The sequence below is a fragment of the Neopelma chrysocephalum genome, unplaced genomic scaffold, assembly GCF_003984885.1.
Source record: "Neopelma chrysocephalum unplaced genomic scaffold, ASM398488v2 Primary Assembly neopelma1_23, whole genome shotgun sequence".
NCBI lineage: Eukaryota > Metazoa > Chordata > Aves > Passeriformes > Pipridae > Neopelma > Neopelma chrysocephalum.
This window is the reverse complement of record NW_020897691.1, coordinates 6,814,356-6,835,954: the sequence shown is the minus strand read 5'-3', so window position 1 is coordinate 6,835,954 and position 21,599 is coordinate 6,814,356. Positions and strand designations below refer to the sequence as shown.

Genomic DNA, 21,599 nt, shown 5'->3' with positions numbered 1-21,599 from the left:
CCCCGCAGGCCCGGCCCGGCCCGGCCGGCGGCTCCCGGGAAGCCGGCGGGGGCGCCCCGGGCACGGGCGCGGCCCTGGGGGCAGCCCCGGGTGCGGACGGGGCCGGGCGCCTGCCCTGCACCCGGAGGTCGCTGGGAGGGCTCTGCTCCTCATGCTCTTCTTTCCCTTGGAAAGTGCGTGGGTTTAATGAGCAGCTTCTTATCGCGCCGTCTCTCTTCCCTTTTCTTTTTTTTCCTCTTTTTTTTTTTCATCCTGACAGGGGAAGGCTTTCACTTTCGCGTCCCTCCAGCGAGCACCCTTCCGCCGGCAGAGCAGCCCCGGGACGGGCGAGGGGCCCGGCAGGCTCCCGGCCCCGGTGTCCGCCCGCGGGGCCCACATGTCCGGCAGCCTCCGCTCGGCCGGGGAAGGGCTGGGTGTGGAGCTGAGCCCAAGGTGGTGTGAAGTGGGCTGGAGTAAAGCGCCCTGCCCAGGTCGCGCAGAGGAGATCGGACCGGTGAAGCCAGGCGTTCTTTGGCACCGTCTTTGAAGTGGGGGGAAAATAGTGGAATGGGCAAAGCTAAATTCATGGACGGCAAGCTACGTCTAAATGCAAATGGATTCTTCTAAAATCACAGCTATTCCTTCTCTGCCTCTTCACGAGTGCCGCTGCTCAGGCAAAAGCTTTCTCCGTAGTTCCTGCTACCCTGTTTTCCTATTTTGCACCATTCCTATGCTGTGTCTATAAATTAACTTGTCATGTTTACTTGCCCGTTTTTTATGAATTGCAGCCACTGCATCTGCGACATACCTTGGCTCTAAATTTGTGGTTATCTTTGTATTATTTTATCCTTATCATATTTATTCTGAAAATTTTGTAAATCTCAGATTACCTTAATGTCACAAAGTTAAGAATTTGGAGTTAGTATTGTTGGTAGGCCCCAAATTTCACCTGTAGCAATAAAGGATAAAAGATTTTACTTCTCCATCCACAACTGAGGCCTGAGACATAGTTCTCATTGGAGAATATTCAAAAGCTTCTTCTGTTGTTTTATTTTTTATTGTTTCGGTTTTGATCGGGTTTTTTGTGGTTTGGTTTTTTTTTTAAGATTGCTTGTCCTTTGCTCTCTGATGCTCACAGGTCTTTCCACAGTCTGTTGGAAGAAAGAAACTGCTGTCTCAGACAGGAGTTCAGAGTCTTTAAAAGCGGCATTTCCAATGCTATTTTTCAAGCTCTTTTTGTAGAGTCCGTACTGGGATTTTTCCAAGGCCATGGAATCTGCCTAAACGTGTACCTGAAATGTAGCATAGGCAGGAAATTAATTTCCTTGGCCCAATGTTTAGTTCATTTCCAGCTTTTTTAGGAAGGAGGAACTTGTGATGTGTTTTGTATGATTAGCCTCTGCTCTGCTTCAGTGATTTTGGTTCCTCAAAAAAATTACCTTAATATCCTTTTTTTCTGTGCTCCAATTTGCAGTATTGCAGAAGATGCTGCCTTGTAGCTGTGCAAAGTCACGATGTGATCTTTCCTCTCTTTCCTTGTGTATTTTGCTTATCAGTAAAAATAGTTAATGTGATTAGTATTTATTGTTCTCTCTGGCTGTTTGAGAGGAATGAGGCAGCTGGGACTTTCAAACAATTGTTTCAAGCTTTCTGCATTTCATGGACAGGGAACTCTATATGCTTTTGGATTTCATGTGCTTTTCGTATTTTGGAGATTATCTTCAGTGATGAGAGGCAGAGTCTTAAAATTGATGGGAAGTTAAAACAGCAGGCTTGTCCTTTTATGCGTGTAAATTCTGCATCATTGACCTGTTGTGAATTGGCTCAGCTTGAACCCAGCTGAAGGCATTTTGGCAAGCCATGCATATATTTACTTCATGGTATATTCTACTTTTGATGAAGGGCTTGATAAAGAATATTTGCAGGAATGTTGGTTTTGCTCTTGCACTTTTCATTAATACTTTTTCTGCTTGGGTGACATTGTTCTTTGTAATGCTGAGGGTGAGGTATAAAGGCAAAGTGAATGAAGAAGCCGAGACTGAAACTAAACTAGAGGTGATAGTGTGTCTGATGCCAACGGGTGTTTCTTGGTGAAGATGCATTTCTTGTAAAGTAGTTCCTGTGCTATCATCTGGGAATAGGGAAAGAAATCTCCATGAGATACTGCTGGTAACATGCACTACTGTGTCTGCAGGGCAAGAAACTATACAGATTGCATAAATCAGCAGCAAACACCACCTTGCTAGTCTTGACTGAGGAAACTGGGGCTTCCCTGTTTTTCCCAAAGCTCCAAAGAAGCTTGGATTTGAATCAGCTGCCAGCAGCTGCTCCTTTCCCAGGCTCTTCTCTGTTGCTGCTAAAATGTCTGATCCTGATGTTAGAATTTGAGACTACTGGGTAACCTACTGCTTTTTTGCCTTTCATTTAAAATTTACTATTTTCTCTGTTTGTCATCTGCTCATTCAGGAGCCTGAAAATGCTGATCATGGTGCTCTTCTTGTTTGTCAGTGTCATTTCAAAGGGTCTTCTGGAGTTCTACATCTTTCACCAGTTTTTGGTTTCTCCAATCCATTATGAGTTTGGGGTATCACCTGTACATGTATGCTGTGCCATAATGAATAAGGGTTTTCTTACCAAATCTAACCTAGTGTAAATCGATCCTGTAACTGAAGCAAAAAAAGTATGGGCAAGGATATTTCTAAATGCTCCCGCTTTGCATTTGAATCACTGGCCTGAGGCTATTTGCACAGTTCTGACTGGCCAAAACTGCTTCAGAAACATTAGGTTGATTCTGTCCCGTGCCATTTTCCTTTGGATTATAAGCTAAATACAACAATCTAGATGCAAACTTTCCAAAACAGTTTCTAGACCTAAAATAAAAATTTAGGAGAGCATCTAAAATACAATTAAGTTGCTACCCAATTCTAAACTGAATGCCAGAGTGCACGTGGAAGCATTTACTTGCACCTGGGCAAGTCATTTGCACAGGAGTCCATGCTGCTGGCTGAAATGCAGGATGGTAACATAATACATTGTGAACTTTAGTTAAGAGTGGGTTTAGATGGTCCATCCTGTCTCTATCTTTCTTCATGGCCTTCATTAGAATCCTGTCTTTGTCATAGTTCTGTGCAGCAGAAAAGGTGTTATATTTGAGACAGTGTAAGTCTCAGATATAATTTCTTTAATTGCAGGGAAGATGAAACGGAAATTTATTTTTGAAGTGGAAAAAGATGTGGTTGAAACTCTTTATTTTATTTGGTCTATCTGGAAATGCTTTGAAAACTCCACACTTGTTGATGACCCCACCCTCAACCGTTACTTAACCTGTGAGAACAAATTGGAACCTTTTTAAGGTTTTCACCAAAGCATATGGGTTTGCAATTCCATGTATCTGTTGAAAGTAACTTTTGCTGAAACCTTGCATCCTCATCCACTTGGAACTAACTTCACAGAAGGCTTATTGTTCTAACAACTGGGATAAGCACTAAAGTGTGCATGGGTATTAGCAAAGCCTCATTTATGATCATATTTTTAAAGCTGTCCTTTTGTTAGAAATATGGTTTTTACAAGGAGGGAAGGGCATCTTTGTCTATCTCTCTCTCTCTCTCAAAAGGTTGTGTTTCATCAGATTTAGCTGCCTAAACCAGAAAGCATGTGCACTTGTGAAACACGTGCAGGTCATTGGTAGCGACACTGTAAGGTGTTGAACTCTCTCAAGGCAGGCTTTACCTAGTATTGTGACAGAAAAAAATCCCTGTTGCTTAGTTCTGCTTTATTTGAAGCCTTTTAGGTTATCTAAACTTCTCTGTAAAATCGATGGCTATTGTGAAGGATTGGTGGCAGTCAGGGACTACTCAAAAGGCAAGGGAGCTATTGCATTCATCTTACTGAGGTTCCTTTATTACAAGCCAGGGGCTAAAAGCCAGCAGTGAACTCCTTTTGCGATACTACCAAGTGGTGTTTGTGAGGATGGCTTTCAAAATATATATATAAAATAAACCTTCAAAAGATTCTTTTTTCTTTTTAACCTTTGTAGGAGGTAAGCCTAGATAGATGGAGCCAGGTGACAAAGGCAGAAGGTTCTGCTTTTGTTGTTATTTCCCTGGGTTTTTTTCTGGGCACTTAACCTGAGCAAAGTGCCAGAAGTCTGGCTCTAACCTTTAAGTTCAGATGATAAACTATTGCTTCCTGGACTACACAAATAGGTTTGGTATTAAAAGCATTACGTTTATGAAATTTCCTTCTTTGTGTGTTAATTTCTCATTCCCCTCTACCTTCTGGAGTTGTTTTGTTGATTGGTCAAGCAAAAGAACCAGAAAATGATTGGAGAATACTCAAACTGCTACTGTAAAAACACGAGGAGAAAAAACATTCCCTTTTTATGAGCTATTTTTAACAAAAACAAATGCTTCAGCTCACTACTGCAATTTTAGTCCAGAATCCTGTGTTTGATTCCTCAGTGAAATTAGCAGAATTAGGCAGCAAAATATCTTCAGGGATCTGATACAAAGTCTCTCGGTATGCCTTAGTACTGAGAGGCAAATGCCCGAAGGTTCTGTTTCATACTTCAGTAATGAAGTTGTTTGACTTCAACATCGAAAATACTGAGCTGTTTGTTTTCTATCAGTATTAATACAACTGTGGTGTAAGTTGATCTTAGCTTATGCTTACACAGTAAGAGCCTCATCATCTCTTCCTTTTCTTTTGAGGTCATGAAACGCGTACGCACAGAACAGATTCAGATGGCCGTGTCCTGCTACCTCAAGCGCCGTCAGTATGTGGACTCAGAAGGTCCCCTAAAACAAGGGCTGAGGCTGTGTCAGACTGCTGAAGAGATGGCAGCTAATCTCACAGGTAATTCTGTCAAATCTTTCATGAGTACTTGGCAGAGTTGTATGTATATTGGCAACCGTGTGAATTTGTCTGCACATATGGACAGCTCTCCTTTTGAAATAAAGAAATTTCTCAGTGTGAAGTTGACGTGAGTTATGAACTTTTGAAGAACGAGAATGTGAATGAAAGTGTAACAAGATGACATTCATAGTCAGTGAAACAGCAGGCTGAAATACCAGGTTAGGGTAGTGGAAAATACACATGTTGTATCCCAAAGAACATGAAGTCTGGTGAGTAGTGGTGCTTTGGGACAGAGGTGAGAAGAACCTAGATGAAGAATTAAGTAGAAGCAGGAAAATCTGTTGTACCTTTGTTATATCATGTGAAGTGGAAGAGATAAGGCTGTGTCTTTTTCTGGACTAGTCAGCTTTGTAGTGGTGAAAGCATTACTCTGTCACTTGGGGTAAAAAAATCGAAAACCTTCAGTGGAGAGACAGTTTATTTCCCTGCATGCCCTTTCTCCTCTTTCTTAAAGGCTTTTGAATCTTGCCACACTACCTGCTTTTTAAATTGTGTCTGTGACAGTCTGTGTTGCAGTTATTATTTTTGTTATAAGAAATTCTGCTGCTTGAGCATGTACAAGTACCAGAAGGATGCAAGCAATGTGGAGGTTATAGAAATTAAATTTACTAGTAAAAGTAGTAGAAAATGGTGGGATAACCTTTGAGTGAAAATGTTTTCTGTTAATGAAACTGCTTAGATTATGACAGTATCCCAGGCTAAACAGAGTGGTGGAGACCTTAGTTACTTGTGATACAACTTGTTTTGACAAAACATAAGTTGTTGTATAGCTCTCTTGTTGTGGCTAGTAGGATTGGATGCCAAAATAGCTTTTCCCACCTCTAGACTATTTTACCATAGTTAACAATCCAAAGATAAGTGACTTGTGGGTAAATGTTCAGACTGACTCTCTCAGGGGCCTGAAGGAAATTTGGTAGTATTTCCTTATTTAGAAGTGACTTAGGTCTTACTAATACTTTTCATTTCCTCACTTTTTTCAGGGTAACTATCAGAAGTTTGTTGCAACTCCATTAAAAAGTACTGGGGAAAATGGGGAAGGAACGAAACCAAAGTAAAATGCTGAATTGGTTTTTTAGTGAGATTTTATGTGAGAAGTGGGTAGAAAGGTCAGTGTTGAAATGGGCTTAGAATGTGATACCAACTGTACCAGGTGGCATCATGCAGAAAAAAAGTTTCCATAAAGAGTGTGAATGAGTGTGTGTTTGAGTTTTGTCTTTTTACTATCTTCCACCAAATGTTATTACTAGATTTCATATTAGTTGGTATCCTCTAGCCAGGGTGCGGGTTTTGTGGATGGTCTGCTCTCATGTATTCAGCTGCTTACTACTTCTTGTCAAACATGGTCATAATTAGCTGTCAGCGAGCATGCTGCAGTTCCATGAATGACTGTTGAAAAAGCAAAACCCAGCTTCTTATTCTGACAACAGAGGCTGAAAATACTTTTTGCTGCAGTCATCTTAGTTTTGCAAACTGACTAAAAACTGAGCAGACTGTAAAGCCTGTGTTGCTTTATTTTGCGGAAAGCGATCAAATATGTTTTTCTGAAAATGTTTTTGGTTTTTCCGTAAGAAAACTCACCTTGCTTTTTGTGTTCAGGTCTTTTGTTTGACTTTTAAATTAACTAGCCTGTGTAAATGGGGGAGTTGCTTACTTCAGGCTTCAGTTCTGAGATTTCTCTTTCACAGTGTAAAGTGTCCTCAGTTTTTGAAGTAGCTTTGTTTTTCAATTTTACTTCCACATTTCTTCCATAGTCTCTTCAGTTCAGCCCTTCTTCAGTTCTTCATATGTTTGCTATATCTGTACAGCTGTTTTCACAGAATCACAGAGCAGCCAAGGTTGGAAGGAACCTCAGAAGATCATCTGGCCCAAGCTTTTTTGTGGGAGAGGTAGCCCAGAAGAGATTATCTAGGACCCTGCCCAATCACATCTGCAGCACAGAGCTTCCTTGTGACTATCCTATATTTCTGTAGAAAAGTAGAATAATATTTGAGGACAGAATGAGTGACCAAGGAACAGGTTCCTCTAATATTGCCCATAGGACTGTCTGAAATAATATAAAATTATACATCATCACGCTCACTCAAAAGACAAATCAGTTGCTGTTAAACTGCATTTACAGTAGCCACACATTTGTTAGCTGAAAGCCAATCTGCTGGTAGCAAACACACAAAACCAGAAGGGTACTGTCCATATCCCTGAGTTAGGAGTGAGTTCCTTTCAATCTGCTATCAGGTCACATAGCTGGCTCCACTTACTGGAAGTGAAGTAAAGGAGCAGATGTTTCCAACAGATGTTCCTGTGACCACTGGAGAAGATGAAAAAGAAGCTATGGTAGGTTTATTAATGTATGAGAAGGATATAGCCAGTGTTTTATTTCTACCAGGAAGAAAATATGCTTGAAATTTTACTCTTGTTTTGGAATCAATTGAGCTCTTGATCCTTTTTGCAAGTCTGGTTGGTGCAAAGTTTTGGGAAGGCTAAGACTTAGAATGTAACTTGTTACAGCTGTATGTAGGGCTTCATTTACCATTTGCTGGATGGAAATGAGCTCTGGCATTGTTACTGAAAGAATAGGGCATAATGATTGTCCAGTCAGACTATTTCAAGATAGGTAGCCAAAGATGATATTTCGCTTTCTGAAGCATGAAATACACCTTCATTTTGGAATTAAGTTGCTTATGCAGAGAAAGTTGTGGCATGGAGGGAACACTTCATAAAGCCAAGGCCAATGAATTATGCTTTCATGGAATGAGCAAGGTGTCAAGTCATTTCCATTCCTGCTGAAACGAGACCACCAGAACTCTGTGAGGAGTTGACCCTTGTATATAATCCTGTGACACAGCATAAAAGACAGGCTGTCATATTTCTGTTTTTCTTTGCTTTTATAGTGAATAGTATGGGTGAAATTGAACATTGACACTAAGCATTCTTGAGTTACTACATGTGCATGCTGTTTACTTTTTCATGCTGAATATTGATTATATTAAATTTTAAGTCCAAATAGCAGAGCTTTTTGCTTTGACTGTTAAGTACTACCAATATGTGAGCCTGGAGTTCTTACCAACTTTGAGTTTCAGAAGCAGACAGGCTGTAGAAAGCTCAGTGTAGCTGTATCTTTCAGCATGTTATATTTGTTTATTTCCAAACTAATTTAAGATACAGTAGGGTATTGGTGCTGGAATTTGTTTGGGATTTTTTCCCAAGAGGGAACGATGAGCACAGCCCAGCTCTCTGTTTCAAAAGCTGAACTCGGCTTGCCCTGGAGAGTTGGTAAACACACCTCCTATATTTACATAAGCTGAAGGAAGATAGACCTGTGTCTTACCAGAGAGAGAGAGAGAGGAGAATAGCAACAGGCTGCCCCTGTATACCATGTGCTGATCTCTTTCTAATTAGAAGCATTGAGATGAGCTGGAGACTGGCCTATCTCTCTTTAGCATGTGAACATTTGATTATGTTCTTTATAGACTTCCAGGGATGTCAGAGTTGTGCCTGTGTGCATGAGCCAAATGCTGGAACAAAAAAAAACCCCAGTCACTCAGAAGTAGAAAGACAAAGAGAGAGGATGGAAAGTGGTGCAGGCCAGGGGAAACTGAAAGAAATTGAAGTGAAAGTAATAAAAATAGTTTGTGGAGCGAAAAATAGTTATGAATTGAAAAAAAAATATGAAAGGAAAATAGTAAAACTGCTTACCATCTTGTGCTCTAGAAGAGAGGAACTTGTGTTTCTAATCACTGGTATTTCCATATGCTTGGGGTATGTTTGTGCATGTCTGTAGACTTGCACCAAGTCCCCTGTTGGATTCCGGGTAGTTAGTGGAACGGCAAAGGTTTGCTGCTAGAGGAGGAGAAGCCAATTCCATTTCTATGTAGTTCAGAACCACTTTTACCAGAGTCAATACTGGTTCTGAAAAACAGTTTAGCACCATCTCAGGAGACCATACCAAATGGGTTTGTGGTCAGTAACCAGCTACCCTTTTTAACCTAAAATCCTCAGGGAGGAGGGCACATTTTGATTAAAAACTACTAAGTGTTTGCTTAAAAATTCAGTGCATTTTTACCACCATATCCATGAGACTTAGTAAATTACACTGATTATAATTTGTTGTAAACTATAATGACTGGGACAAGGAATTTGAGAATCTGAGGTAGTGTCACTGCAAACCTTCTGTTTAGGGCAGTTGATGGGACCCACTGATAAAGAAACGATGTTTTGGAGAAACATAGACTGTAGATTGCTTTCCTCATCTTTTTTGAGTGCAAAGTAGTAAAACCACTGAGTTGTAAAACTGTTAAAGGATCTGTGAGGGTGTTAGTCTGAATTTCATGGGAACTTAAGGTTGTATTTGAAAAGTTTAAAAGGTATTCTGGGTGGAGCATGTGAGTTGCTGAGGTTTTTTGGAGGTGGGATTTAGCTTTCCTTACACTTTCTCATTCATGATCTGTCTAGGTTGTTAATGCCACATTTAGATGCTTTGGACTATGTCATACCTGGGTGGTTTCAAATATGAAATGTCATCTGAATGGCTGCATATCTTGAATTTTATGAGAAGCTTTGTTTCCAGACACACATACAAAACTCCTTAAATCCCCATTTAATTTTTACTTATTTTATTTCACAGTCCAATCTGAGTCTGGTTGTGCCAACGTTGTGTCTGCAGCTCCCTGCCTGGCAGAGCCACAGCAATATGAAGTACAATTTGGACGATTACGCAATTTTCTCACAGGTAAATATCAGGAAGCAAGGAAGAGGACAATAGGTGATTTATTTTTTTTTTGGTCATTTCAATGCATAAAGCACAATATAATAAAATTCAAAATTATGTCTCTAACAATGTTCTGACTTCTAGTTTTGATGTTTCAGTTACTACAAATAGAAATATTTGATTTTTTTCTTATTTTGGCTGTTGTCTGTGTGCTGAGTAGCCTTGAATTTTGTAGATGTCTGCCCTTTCTTGTTCAAGCATTTGGCCTTTTAGATGTTGTAGACAACAGCATACATACACAGGACAAGAAGGAAGATTAGTGTTTTATGTGAAAGGCAGGTAACTTAGAAATGAGTGTAGTTCTCTGCTGTCTCCTAGTTCAGGAGTTTTAATTTTATCCACAATTAGCTTATTTTTATGGTGCTCTGGATTTTTAAGGGAGAATTTGTTCCCTTAAATTTGTACTGGCTTTGAGACTGGAGGGATATGACAAAGTAAAAAAATTCTCACTCTGTGGTGATGCCCAAGCCAATAATGATTTTTATTTTTTATTATTATCCACTCATTTTTTTGAAAAGGTTCTCTTGGGAATCTCGTTATTCTTCTACGAGCCTCCAATGTGGGAAGAAGAAAGCAGACAGAATTTTTAGAGAGTAGTACCAAGGAAAGTGAGGTTGTCACTACTCCTGCCTTTGGGCACATCAACATTTGTCCAGTGTAGGGATTTGATCCCATTGTGCATAACATCAGGATTAATATTTCTGATAGTTGTTAAAGGGAAGGGAAGCATGCAGGCAGGAAGGCAGAGGCAGAAAATAGTGAAGTCTTAGAGCCTTGCCGCCTGCAGCAGTTACACACCTTTGCACTTGAGTACTTGAGGTAAATCCCTGTGGTTTAATAGATTTTTTGAGAAGTATGGTGGCTCTGTTCAGTCACTTAATTGCTTGAGGAAGTGCTAGGCATGGTTTTGGTGTTCAGGTTGGCTGTTTTCATCTTTTTTGTTGTCCCTCTTGCTCTGTTTTGATATCTAACATGTACGAGCTACTTCTTTCTTCATGGGAGTAACTTGCCAGCCAGCCACAAGGCAGAGCAGGACACTTCCCATTTCTGTGATGCCTGCACCACTGAGGAGTGGGCAGGGGATTAGGGTCTTTGAAGAACTAAACTAACTAGTCTCTAATTCAACCAGCTGCTCAAAGAAGGGCAGGATGAGAGTTTGATCAGATTGCTCAGAGCCTTTTCCAGTCAGGTTTAGAATATCAAAAGAATGTACATATTGCTCTGCACCTCTGGGATCCGGCTGCAGGGCTGAGCGATTTGATGAGAATTTCCCTTGCAGCAGCTTGCCTAATGTCCTTCCACTGAGCACCTCCGAGAAGAGGCAGGCTCCTTTTCCTGTGTAGTGTCCCACTCTGTACTGAAGGCAGCAGTTGGATACTCCCTTGGTCTTCTCCAGGCTAGACAGACCCAGCTTCTGTAACATCTTTTTGTATGTTCCTAGGGAATGTTTTCTTCATTCTTTTTTCTGCCAACTTTCCATCTTTTCCCTTTTGTCCCCATAGCAGAATGAGGTCCTTCCTCTTGTTGCATTTTTGGACTAGTGCACCTAGAGAGAAAAGACCACCTGCTGGCTGCTTAGAGGTTTTACTACATACAGACCACTGTTTTCACTGGCTTTGTCCCAGTTTCAGTGGGACAGGAAGGAGAATGATGCTTAAGTATGCAAGCATGCCAGACCTACTCTATATTTGCTCATAGAAATGAGAGAGAGGGAGGCACAGTATGGACCAGAGAAAGTCTGGAAGAGTGCTCAGCACAGAGGAAAAATAACCTAATGGAAATAGGGCGAAAAAGGGTATGCATTGGTGAGTGGCAGGAGGGAAGAAAAAGCTGAAAAGCAACAATGCTTTTTCCATTTTGAGGGTCGGCAATGCCTATTTGTTTTCCAGTAATTTGGACCATTTGGTCCTCTGGTAGTAACTCATTGCGGCCCTGTATGTTGCCATGGTGTTCTGCAGCAGGGCTCTGCTTCCTCACAGCTTCCCCTAGCTGGCGAACAGCCCCAAGAAGCTGGTGAAGGAAGGGTGGAGCTGTTGCACAGATCAGTCTCTGCAAGGTACAGCACAGCCTAATCGGGGGTCTGTTACGCTGTGTACTAGGAATTACTGCTGGGATTTGCCTTGGCAGAGAGAGAGAAAGCGTGTACATGGGCAGGCACAGAAATAAAACAAGAGCATAGCATATTGCAGTACATTTTGGAAACTGTAGCTTCTTTTCCCCTGGGGACAAATCAGTTCCATCCAAAGTACCACATGCAAGTTTTATTGAAGCTAAGAGAAAAAAAGCCAACAAAGCTGAGGCCTATACAAGCTAGGTAAATAATTTTGACTTAAACACTTAAATACTATTTTAAATATAATGAATAAATTTTCCAGTTCCTTTATCGCAATAAACAAAGGGCATAGTTTTTCCTCTTAAATAAATGGGGGAAATTCAACTGTCATGTGTTTTACGAGGTGGTATATTATTAGGTATCCCACACCTAAAAAGAGTTATGAAATCTCTGCATTTTGTTCTGACAAGGTACCTCACTGACTTGACAATCTCTATTGAGGTCTGTAATAGGTACTGTACCGCCTTTAGGTGACAGAAGAGGTTCACTTAAATGTGCCAACAAAAGTCTCCTTTTGCTTGCTCTCTGATGCCCCTGTCAAGGCGTTTTCAGTAATCATCCTTGCTCTGTTTTATTCCCAGTAGAAAGAGGATTGAGAAATCATTCAAAGTTTGTTGCTGTTTTTTATATAGATTCAGATTCTCAGCACAGCCATGAAGTGATGCCTCTTCTATATCCCCTCTTCGTCTACCTCCATCTGAACATGGTCCAGAATGGCCTAAAAAGCACAGTGGACAGTTTTTACAGCCGCTTCCATGGCATGTTCTTGCAGAATGCCAGCCAGAAGGATATCATTGAACAGTTGCAGACTACCATGACCATTCAAGATATCCTGTCCAACTTGAAGCTCCGGGCTTTTCTGGACAACAAGTATGTAATCCGCCTTCAAGAGGACAGCTACAACTACCTTCTTCGCTACCTCCAAAGTGACAACAACAATGCCCTGTGCAAAGTTCTGACCTTGCACATTCACCTGGATGTGCAGCCTGCCAAGAGGACTGACTACCAGCTCTATGCTGGTGGGAGCTCCTCGCGCAGTGAGAGCAACGGCCTGGAACCCAGCGATGTGCCGGCTTCCATTCTGCAGAATGAGGCAGCGTTGGATTTATTGCAGGACAGCATTAAACGTGTCAAGGATGGGCCCCCTTCCTTAACGACCATCTGCTTCTATGCCTTCTATAACACAGAGCAGTTGCTGAACACTGCAGAGATTTCACCAAACAGCAAGCTGCTCGCTGCTGGGTTCGATAATTCATGTGTGAAGCTGTGGAGCCTGCGTTCCAGAAAGTTAAAATCTGAGCCCCACCTTGTTGATGTGTCCCGCATCCGTCTGGCTTGTGACATCCTGGATGAGGAGGTCTGGATGCCCTTTTCTTTTCTCCCTTCTACCCCTTTTGCTGGGCTATTTTGGATGTGCATTGTGAAGTATCTAGTAATGTCTTAGGGGACTATGAGGCTGTTCCACAACCTGTCTGCCTTGCTGATGCACAAATTTTATAGCCTAGTCTTGTCTTCTTTCCTGGAGTGGTTGTAAATGCTGCACTGAGGTGCAGTGAGTTTTTGCATGGGTCATAGTTTGCTAGTCCTGGGTGCTGATCTCCCTTCTCCAGCTGTCCTTGAATAGATGACAGTAGACAAGCAGCTAAGTACAGGTGACTAGAGAAGGCTCCTTTTCCTTAGGAGCATGGAACCTTCTTAGGGGTGGGAAGATGAGTCAAGGAGATATGGACTGTAAAAACACAGCACTGAATGAAAACTAGAAGGAAAATAGCTCAGAACAACCAGGCAGAAGGGTGGAGACACAGGAAGAGGAAAATAAAGTCAAAGTAAGGAAAGAGCCAAAAGAGTCTCCTCCGATGCCCAAGTGCGAAACTGCATTTGAGGCATCGCCTTAACCAGAGGTGAAGAGTTATCATGGAAAAAATATGCAGAATGTCTCTGTTAAGGAATCCAAAGTGTAGAAACTTGAGAGGCTTTCTACTCTGGAGTGCTGGAGACAAGGTCAGGGATGTGTGTACCTTCACTTGCGAGGCCAGATAGCATCTTCTAGTTTACGGGGTTTTTTTGCCTTCTAGTCACGCCCTTCCTCCCCTCTTGACACAGCTGCCTAAGTAGCATCTTATATCTGGTTAGAGATCAAAATTTGTGACTTCCGTTTTTTAATCACTCCCCTCTTGAAAAAAAGAAAAGCCTCATTTGTTCTTGTGTTGAGCATTTAGCAGTAGAAACAGCTTTTTTTCCACTGTTTTTTTTTTCTCCTAAAAGTACTTAGTGTCAGGGTTCTGTTTATTTTGGAAGAGTGCAGAGAGCTTGGTGTATGCAGACATCTGTGATTAGGGATTGCTTTGTTGGTCAGCTTGAGAAATAGAGGCAGGTACTGAGGTGAGACAGCACAGCAGCATGTTTGCTGCTTCCTGAGTTAACCCTTTCTGCAAAGTGAGCAGGTAAGTGGGTCAGAATAAACCAAGGTGGGACTATGGATTTGTTTTCATTATAACCTGTAAGAGTTCCTAGGACATGTGGCTATTGTCTATCTTGGAAGCCAAATGTCAATAACTTGCAACAGAGGAGAATTTGTCTGGTAAATCAGTGGGTCGCCTTCTTTGGCTCTGGACTATAGAAAAGTGAGATAATGCCAGGTTATCAGGAGCGTGTGTATTAGGGTTTTTTGGCACATAGGTACATACTTGGGTATTGTACCTGTATTATGAAACAGCCATGGAAGCTTGAGTGCAAATGGGTTTTGTTGGCTATTTGATATTTCGTGTATCCTGCAGTTTTTGTGCACAGAACTAAAATCAAAAACTGGTCGAAGACCAGCACAGATCAAAGTCATCATTGCCCTGAATAACTTCTACCACTAACAAAACAAATAGTGACCTGAGCAGGAGTTGAAAGTTAAGGGAGGATACCAACCTGAACACACTGCTGGTTACCAAATGCAAATGAAACCCCTTTGACTACAAAGGAAATAAATTCCATTATCTGGAAGCCCTAAATGAAAAAACAGAGGCACCTGTAGGATTGCAGGTGGGGACAGACCAGCACTTGCTTGGGTGCCATGGGAGTGGAAGCCACAAATACTAAGACCAAACCAGACCACCTCAACTGGGCTGCAGTTATCAGTCATGCAGCTCAATGTGAGCAGGGGCTGTGTTTCAGACTGTCACTGCAGTCTGATTAGCAGCAATTCAGAGGGATAAATCTGATGAAAATTTTGACAAAGAACAAAAATCCTGAATGTGCTTTGACATTACTTCAGTGAGTTCTATAGAACAACTCATGAGGATGTTAAAATTTGGTTTGGTTGACTTCTGTGTTGTGTAATTAGCTTTGGATGCTGTATTTAAATAGTAATGCATGAAAAAATTAGTCTTCATCTTGGTTTCTGATTTGCTGCAAACAAATAGGTCCTTCTGTTTGTGAAATTATAAAGGTCTAAAATTCTGTTTGTTTCAGTGGATCTTGTTCAGGGTGGCACTAAAGCTATACCATTGGGTTTAGTTTATTAACTCTTTTTCTATATGTGTGTATACACACACACACATATGTGAGGTCAAGACTTGGCAAAAGTGTTAAGAGAACAACATTTTTTCCTAGTCCGTGTAAAGCCTTTGTGTCACTAAGGTCAAAATCATCTTCTAGGTATAGTTTTAGTGAATTTTGCTCAGTGTGATGCTGCAGTGTATTTCACCAGTGTTGTCTTTCCTCTTGGAAACAGGAGAGGCTTACTATTTTGGGATACAGTAATTCTGTTTTCTTTATAGTAGCATCTCACAAATGCCACTTTTTAGTCTCTTACTTAAGGTCCAGTATAAAAATGTAGTTTTGCAGCTGTCCAAATGGATTTATTGTCTGTCTCTGCAATTTTGCCATGCTCATTCCTGGTACTACATAAATCAACAGCAGAAAATAATGCTCGGTTCCAAGCCACAAGAGTGGCATCCTTTAAATCCTGTGAATATTTAAGACTTGACCCCTTTTAGCTCTGCTTTTAAGATTCTGCTTTTAAGTGGCAGTAGTCCTTCAAGTGGTAATGAGCGGGGATGATGCTGACACCTTGTTCAATGGCAGATGGGAGGGAATTCTGGAAGGAGCAGTAAGAAATGTCCTGCAATGAGAGCCATCCTTCCCCATCTTTCCCTGCTAGGAGATCTCTACTGTAGGCAGGTAAAAAATCTTCCCTTTTGACATCTTAAGAGCACTGCAGGATGAGAAAGATGATGACACCCAGGGAAACCTATTACTAGTTACTTGAAAAAAAAAAAAAAGGAGGGGTGTGAGATTTTGTTTTGTTTGGTTTTTTTTGAGGATGTCACTGTTGCTTTTTGAAGCTTACTCATTCCTTTGAGGCTTATGCTGGGTGAAGACCAAGATAATTTTTAGATAATGTTTGCTGCTTACATGGCTAAATGTATTAACTATAAATTTTTCTAGCTCCAAGTGACTGTCATGCAAAATCCATTACTGATTTAAGCAATAGCTGAGGATTTGGGCAGTCCGTCCATAGGTATATCATTTAGAAGGTGTCCTGTGTAACAAAACATGCCAACATTTTTGCTCTTTTCAGTTTCTTATTAATGTAGTTTTTTGGAGTCTTGCACTTGCTGAGGAACATTTCCTGTAGGTTATTGATTAACATAGACTTATTTAATTTAATTTCTTGTCCATTCTAAGGAAATACAAATAGTTCATGCTAACGTGCAGCAGCAACCACTTCAGAAGGAGCTGATGGGATCTGGATATGCCCAGTTGTATGTTATATCCAGGAAACACATTCAAGATGTGAAATTAAAATCCTGAAAAAATATTATGAAGAGGGATTCCCTGCCTCCCTGTTGATTTATAACACAGATTGCAATCTTACTATAGCTGCTGCAAATGCACACCACAATGGTGGTAGTAGCTGTGGGACGCAAGGAAGAGTGTGATTGATCTGACAAATGTAGCTTGGTTTTGCAAGGAAGTAAATTAGTGGCTGCACTTCCAGCTGCTTTTGTTAATAGGGTCAGCAGATTAACTTGGATAGGCAGGAAACAGAAAAATGTAGTGACTCAGAAGCACTATAGGTGTACTGTTTTCAGTGAGCAGTGTGCAGTTGTTGTGCTAAGTGAGTGTCAAACAAAAGTCAAAGATAACATTTGCTACCTGTGACCATATAGGAGTGTGGGTTTGAATGCTGCAGGAGGCTCGTCAAATCAGCTGCTACTGTAATACAAGCAAGGAAGAGGAAGTGCTAGTAAGAGAGAAAGAGAATATGCTTGCAGACAGCCTGAGTAGCCTTGTATTACTTCAAATGCATAAAATTAATTACCTGGACTTGCAAAATTTACAGAAACTGTAGTGCAGTGTAGGTAATGGGCTTCCACTGGTAACTTGTCAGAAATCTTATGGTCATAATTAAATAGGCTGATACCTGCAGCATTTTATACTCTCTCCTTTAATGTTCTCCTTTAATAGCCTAGAGATGCTATAGATTCCAGCAAGCAATGCTCTATCTGAGGTAGAAAAAGCAATTTGAATATGAATGGGGCTTTGCATGCTAGAGCCTGCAGTTTATCTCTACCTCACCTCCATAGCAGAGATGAAGTTGGCTTCCAGCCACCTCATAAAACTCCCATGGGCACTGACTGCTCTGAAGAGAATTAGTATTGCTAAATGCTGCTTGCTGCCTGCTATGTAACATGCCATTGACATGGAGAAAGGCAAGGAGGTAGCTCAGTCAGAGTTTGTTCACTTTTGACGTGAAGTCTGAAGCCAAAACTGTCTGTGGGTCCTGAGGTCAGAGGGATGGGAGCTGGCGTGTTGGCAAGAGAGCTGCTCACAACATGCTGACTTCTGCTGGTCAACTGCAGTCCAGCATCCCTGGGGAACTGAGTTTCCTCTTGGGGCAGGAAGTGCTCCTTCTGGAGGAAACAGGCCAGTTCACTATGATAAAAGGTAAAGAGGCTGCTCACAAACAAAAGGGCATTGTGTTGAATTTGATATGCAGAGATTGTCTGTGAATGAGTGTTACTGGTTCAGTACTGAGAAAAAGTGCCTGCCTGACAGCCCTGAGGAAAGGTGGTCTCAACCTACTACACAGGTACACCCCAAGCCATGGTTATCTTGCACTGTCAGTGAGACCACAACTTGTCAGGCAAGGACACTCTCTTGAGATTTGTTGAAACTTTTGTAGTCTGTAGCCTTTGAGTGTCAAGAGGTGCTACCTGAGTAGGCTTTCAGAGGCTCTTACCCATCATGTGGAGATTCTTTTAGCACAGCTCACTGAACAGTCTTTAAACATGAAAGCCTTTACTTACCTGCGCTGGTACTTGAATTAGAGAATAACAGGATAAAAAGGTTTCCAGTGCCATCATTTTTGTGATTATTCATCTTTTCCTAACCCAAAATAGATACACTGACCTAAATAAGCTGCATACATTTGCAATTCTTGAAGGGTGTTCTTGCATGGTGAGCATGTGAAAGTATCCTGATGGAGCTTGTACAGGGAAATAAATGTTACAGCCTTACTGGGTTTCTATTCACATGTGGGTTTAAGATAGAATGTCCAGCTTGTCAAATACGCTTTGTCTTTGTTTAAGACATCTGTGATTATTTCCCTCTACTGTGAGATTCACTTCCAATAATGACTGCACCAAAAGCGTAGATGCCAAGATCTCTTTCAACATCTTAGCCAAATGTTTAGTAGAGCATGAATAGGGACTATGCATATGTTTTTAGAAAAAGGAAAAATGTCATTAAATATTTATTTTCTCCCTATTTGCATACAGTCCCAGGTAAGATGCCTTCTGGATTGAGCATGAGACCACCCAAAATGAAGATAATGCCACCATAGAAAGTCTTGTCTAACCATCTCTTCCAGCATTCACTTAGATACAGCAAATGCACCAGCAATGTTTGTGTCTCAGAGTTGCACAATCTGTGTGTGCCATGTCTAAAATAACTCCTTCTGTATTAACACCCACCTGTTTTCCTGATGGTGGTTCCTGTAGTTGTTGAACAGATAAACATGCTTTCCTTTCTTGTTCCTTTTTCTCCTCCATGACCAGGAGGAAGAGGATGACAGCACAGGCACAGAAATGAAGATCCTGAGAGGACATTGTGGACCTGTGTATAGCACAAGGTTCCTTTCAGACAGTTCAGGACTCTTATCTTGTTCTGAGGACATGTCCATCAGATACTGGGACCTCGGGAGTTTTACAAACACTGTGTTGTACCAAGGACATGCCTATCCTGTCTGGGATTTGGATATTAGCCCCTGCAGCCTGTACTTTGCCAGTGGTTCCCACGATCGCACTGCGAGGCTCTGGTCGTTTGATCGGACGTACCCACTCCGAATATATGCAGGCCATTTGGCAGACGTAGACTGCGTCAAGTTCCACCCCAATTCCAACTACTTGGCGACGGGTTCCACAGACAAAACTGTGCGCTTGTGGAGCACTCAGCAGGGCAATTCAGTGCGTCTTTTCACCGGGCACCGTGGCCCTGTGCTGGCGCTTGCGTTCTCTCCCAACGGTAAGTACCTGGCATCAGCAGGCGAAGACCAGCGGCTAAAGCTGTGGGATTTGGCATCAGGAACTCTTTACAAAGAACTGAGGGGGCACACGGACAACATAACCAGCCTTACTTTTAGCCCTGACAGTAGTTTAATTGCTTCAGCGTCGATGGACAATTCAGTTCGGGTCTGGGACATTCGGAACACTTACTGCAATGCCCCTGCGGATGGGTCTTCCAGTGAACTGGTTGGTGTATATACCGGACAAATGAATAATGTACTGAGCGTACAGTTTATGGCCTGTAATCTTCTTCTAGTGACTGGAATTGCACAAGAAAATCAGGAACATTAATTTTTTTTTTTTTTTTTAGGGAAGTGGGTGGGTGTATTGAATGTCAGAGTCCATTGCAAGCTGAGATTACTGACTGTGAAACACTTTTCTTCCTTTGCCTCTTGAAAGGCACGTTCAGAGTAATGCAGATGCTTTAAGATGTCACAAAAAGGCCTGTGCTGTTGAACAGAATAAGGTAAAAAGGAGAAGTGATGAAAATACATATACGTTCTAATCTTGTAGGAACGGGAAAAAGGAGAGTAAATCCAGTAGCTTGGGGAAACCAAAAGCTTGGTCCAGACAAGTGAAACTGCCAACCAGATAAGCTGCTGACCTGCACTTAAATATCCTGCATTGATTGATGGGCACATGTTACCTACTGTTAACTGAGGCTCAAGTGTGTGGAGAACTACTGGCCCAGTGTTTTTTGTTTTGTTTTGCTTTTGTTTTCCTGGTATTGCAGAGGACCAGCATTTTTAAGACTTTTCTATTAAAAGAACATTGTGTATATTCTACAGTGATAGTGGTCCTAAATATTACAGCTTCTTATAGCACTTCTGGAATATTTTGGACTAAGTAAGTAGAAAATACCATTGTTCTTTTTTGTAAGGGGATGGAAGTCTGACCTCAGTTGGGGCCCATCTCTGCATTGTCATCTGGGTTTGGTTCCTGATACTAGCTGTGATATTTGTATTTATGTTCCATTAATTAGGAAATTTTCTGACTCTGGTTGCACTGTGTTTTGAGGATGGGAGGACAGTGGGGGCAGAGCGGTGGCTTTAAGGGTAATAAACAACTTGCCTTGTCTGGAGGGGGGCACAATAGAAATAAAGTGGCTAAGTTTGGACTCCTATTGGAAACAGGGCATGTCAATCCACCACTGCACCTCACAGAAATATTTCCATAAATGGAAGTTGGCAGTCTAGGGAGAGGGGGATGAGGAGAGACACACAAAGTGACATGGGAAAAAATAGTATTACTAAATTATTGTGTGTACACAGAGGCAGCTCTGCCAGTGTTGGATTCTTCTCAAATGTTGCAATACCGGTTTCATGAACACTTTGTGAGATAAATCATCAGCATTTACAACAAGGATCTGCGGAAAAAGCACGTTCTAGTTTGTCATTTGGAGAGATTAAATATTTCTGCTTTCTGGAAAGAGTTTTGTATTTTGTTTTCTATTAAAAGCATTTAGTTTAAAAAGAAAAATAAAAATGGTTTGGTCCCTTTCTGGGAAGTTCACTCCAACTTGCATGGGAAGAAGGCAGCAACATGTTTCTACACTGCTTGAGCCAGAACTCAGTTGGCACTTGGAGGCTGAATCTGGTGGTCTCGCTCACTTGGTGTATGCTGTTTTGATGTCCCCCTACTGGCTTTCCACAGAGCTGACGTGACAGATCACAGAGTAGGGTGTTGTAGGTTGGCTGAAATGCACATGTACAGCTTTGCAGATTGGCTGAAATACACATGGAGGATCTAGGTACCCCCTGAGGTTGATGCTGTGTACCAGGAGGCCTCATTCTGTAGTGCTGCATGACCTTTACTTTGTGGTTTGATGTTTTAAAGTGCCTCTTGTGAGCAAATGACTTCTAGACAGGCTGTTTGTATTAAATGAGAATTCCCTTCAGCTTCCCTCAGATCTTCTGGATTTTCATGAGAAAATTCTCCTGAGAACACCTAAACAATCTAAGAGTTTGGACTACAACTCACAGTTGCCATTTTATTTTATTGTGTACTTACTTACACATTGGTAAACCAAAATATTTTATCAGAAAAGTGTTTGACCTTTCTGAGATTAATAACAGTATGGGCTGTGGCACAGCTCTGGGAGTACTAGAAACCCCTCTGTATACTTGGAGATAAATGGCACTGCTAATCTCCTGACAGCTGCACATCCAAAGTGTCAAGCAGCTTAACAATCCCAGACCAGGACCAGGCGTTTTGAGAGGAAAAAAAAAAAAGGGTCATGGTCATATTTCTGGTTCTTTGTGCTATGCAT

The 21,599-nt window shown here is 41.5% G+C and overlaps 1 protein-coding gene across 1 annotated transcript; it reads left to right on the top strand.

Moving 5' to 3' along the window:
• Positions 1-294: 294 nt before the first annotated feature.
• Positions 295-20,759, top strand: TAF5L (TATA-box binding protein associated factor 5 like). The gene is made up of 4 exons (XM_027685635.1): positions 295-4,833; positions 9,515-9,619; positions 12,404-13,128; positions 18,824-20,759. The coding sequence occupies exons 1-4, from the start codon at positions 4,692-4,694 to the stop codon at positions 19,619-19,621; spliced, it is 1,770 nt and encodes a 589-aa protein (XP_027541436.1). The 5' UTR covers positions 295-4,691; the 3' UTR covers positions 19,622-20,759.
• The last annotated feature ends 840 nt before the right edge of the window (positions 20,760-21,599 follow it).

Coding starts and splice junctions, on each gene's coding strand:
- TAF5L (XM_027685635.1), top strand. CDS start 4,692: ATGAAACGCGTACGCACAGAACAGATTCAGATGGCCGTGTCCTGCTAC. Junction 4,834..9,514: donor GATGGCAGCTAATCTCACAG/GTAATTCTGTCA, acceptor TTTATTTCACAG/TCCAATCTGAGTCTGGTTGT. Junction 9,620..12,403: donor ATTACGCAATTTTCTCACAG/GTAAATATCAGG, acceptor TTTTTTATATAG/ATTCAGATTCTCAGCACAGC.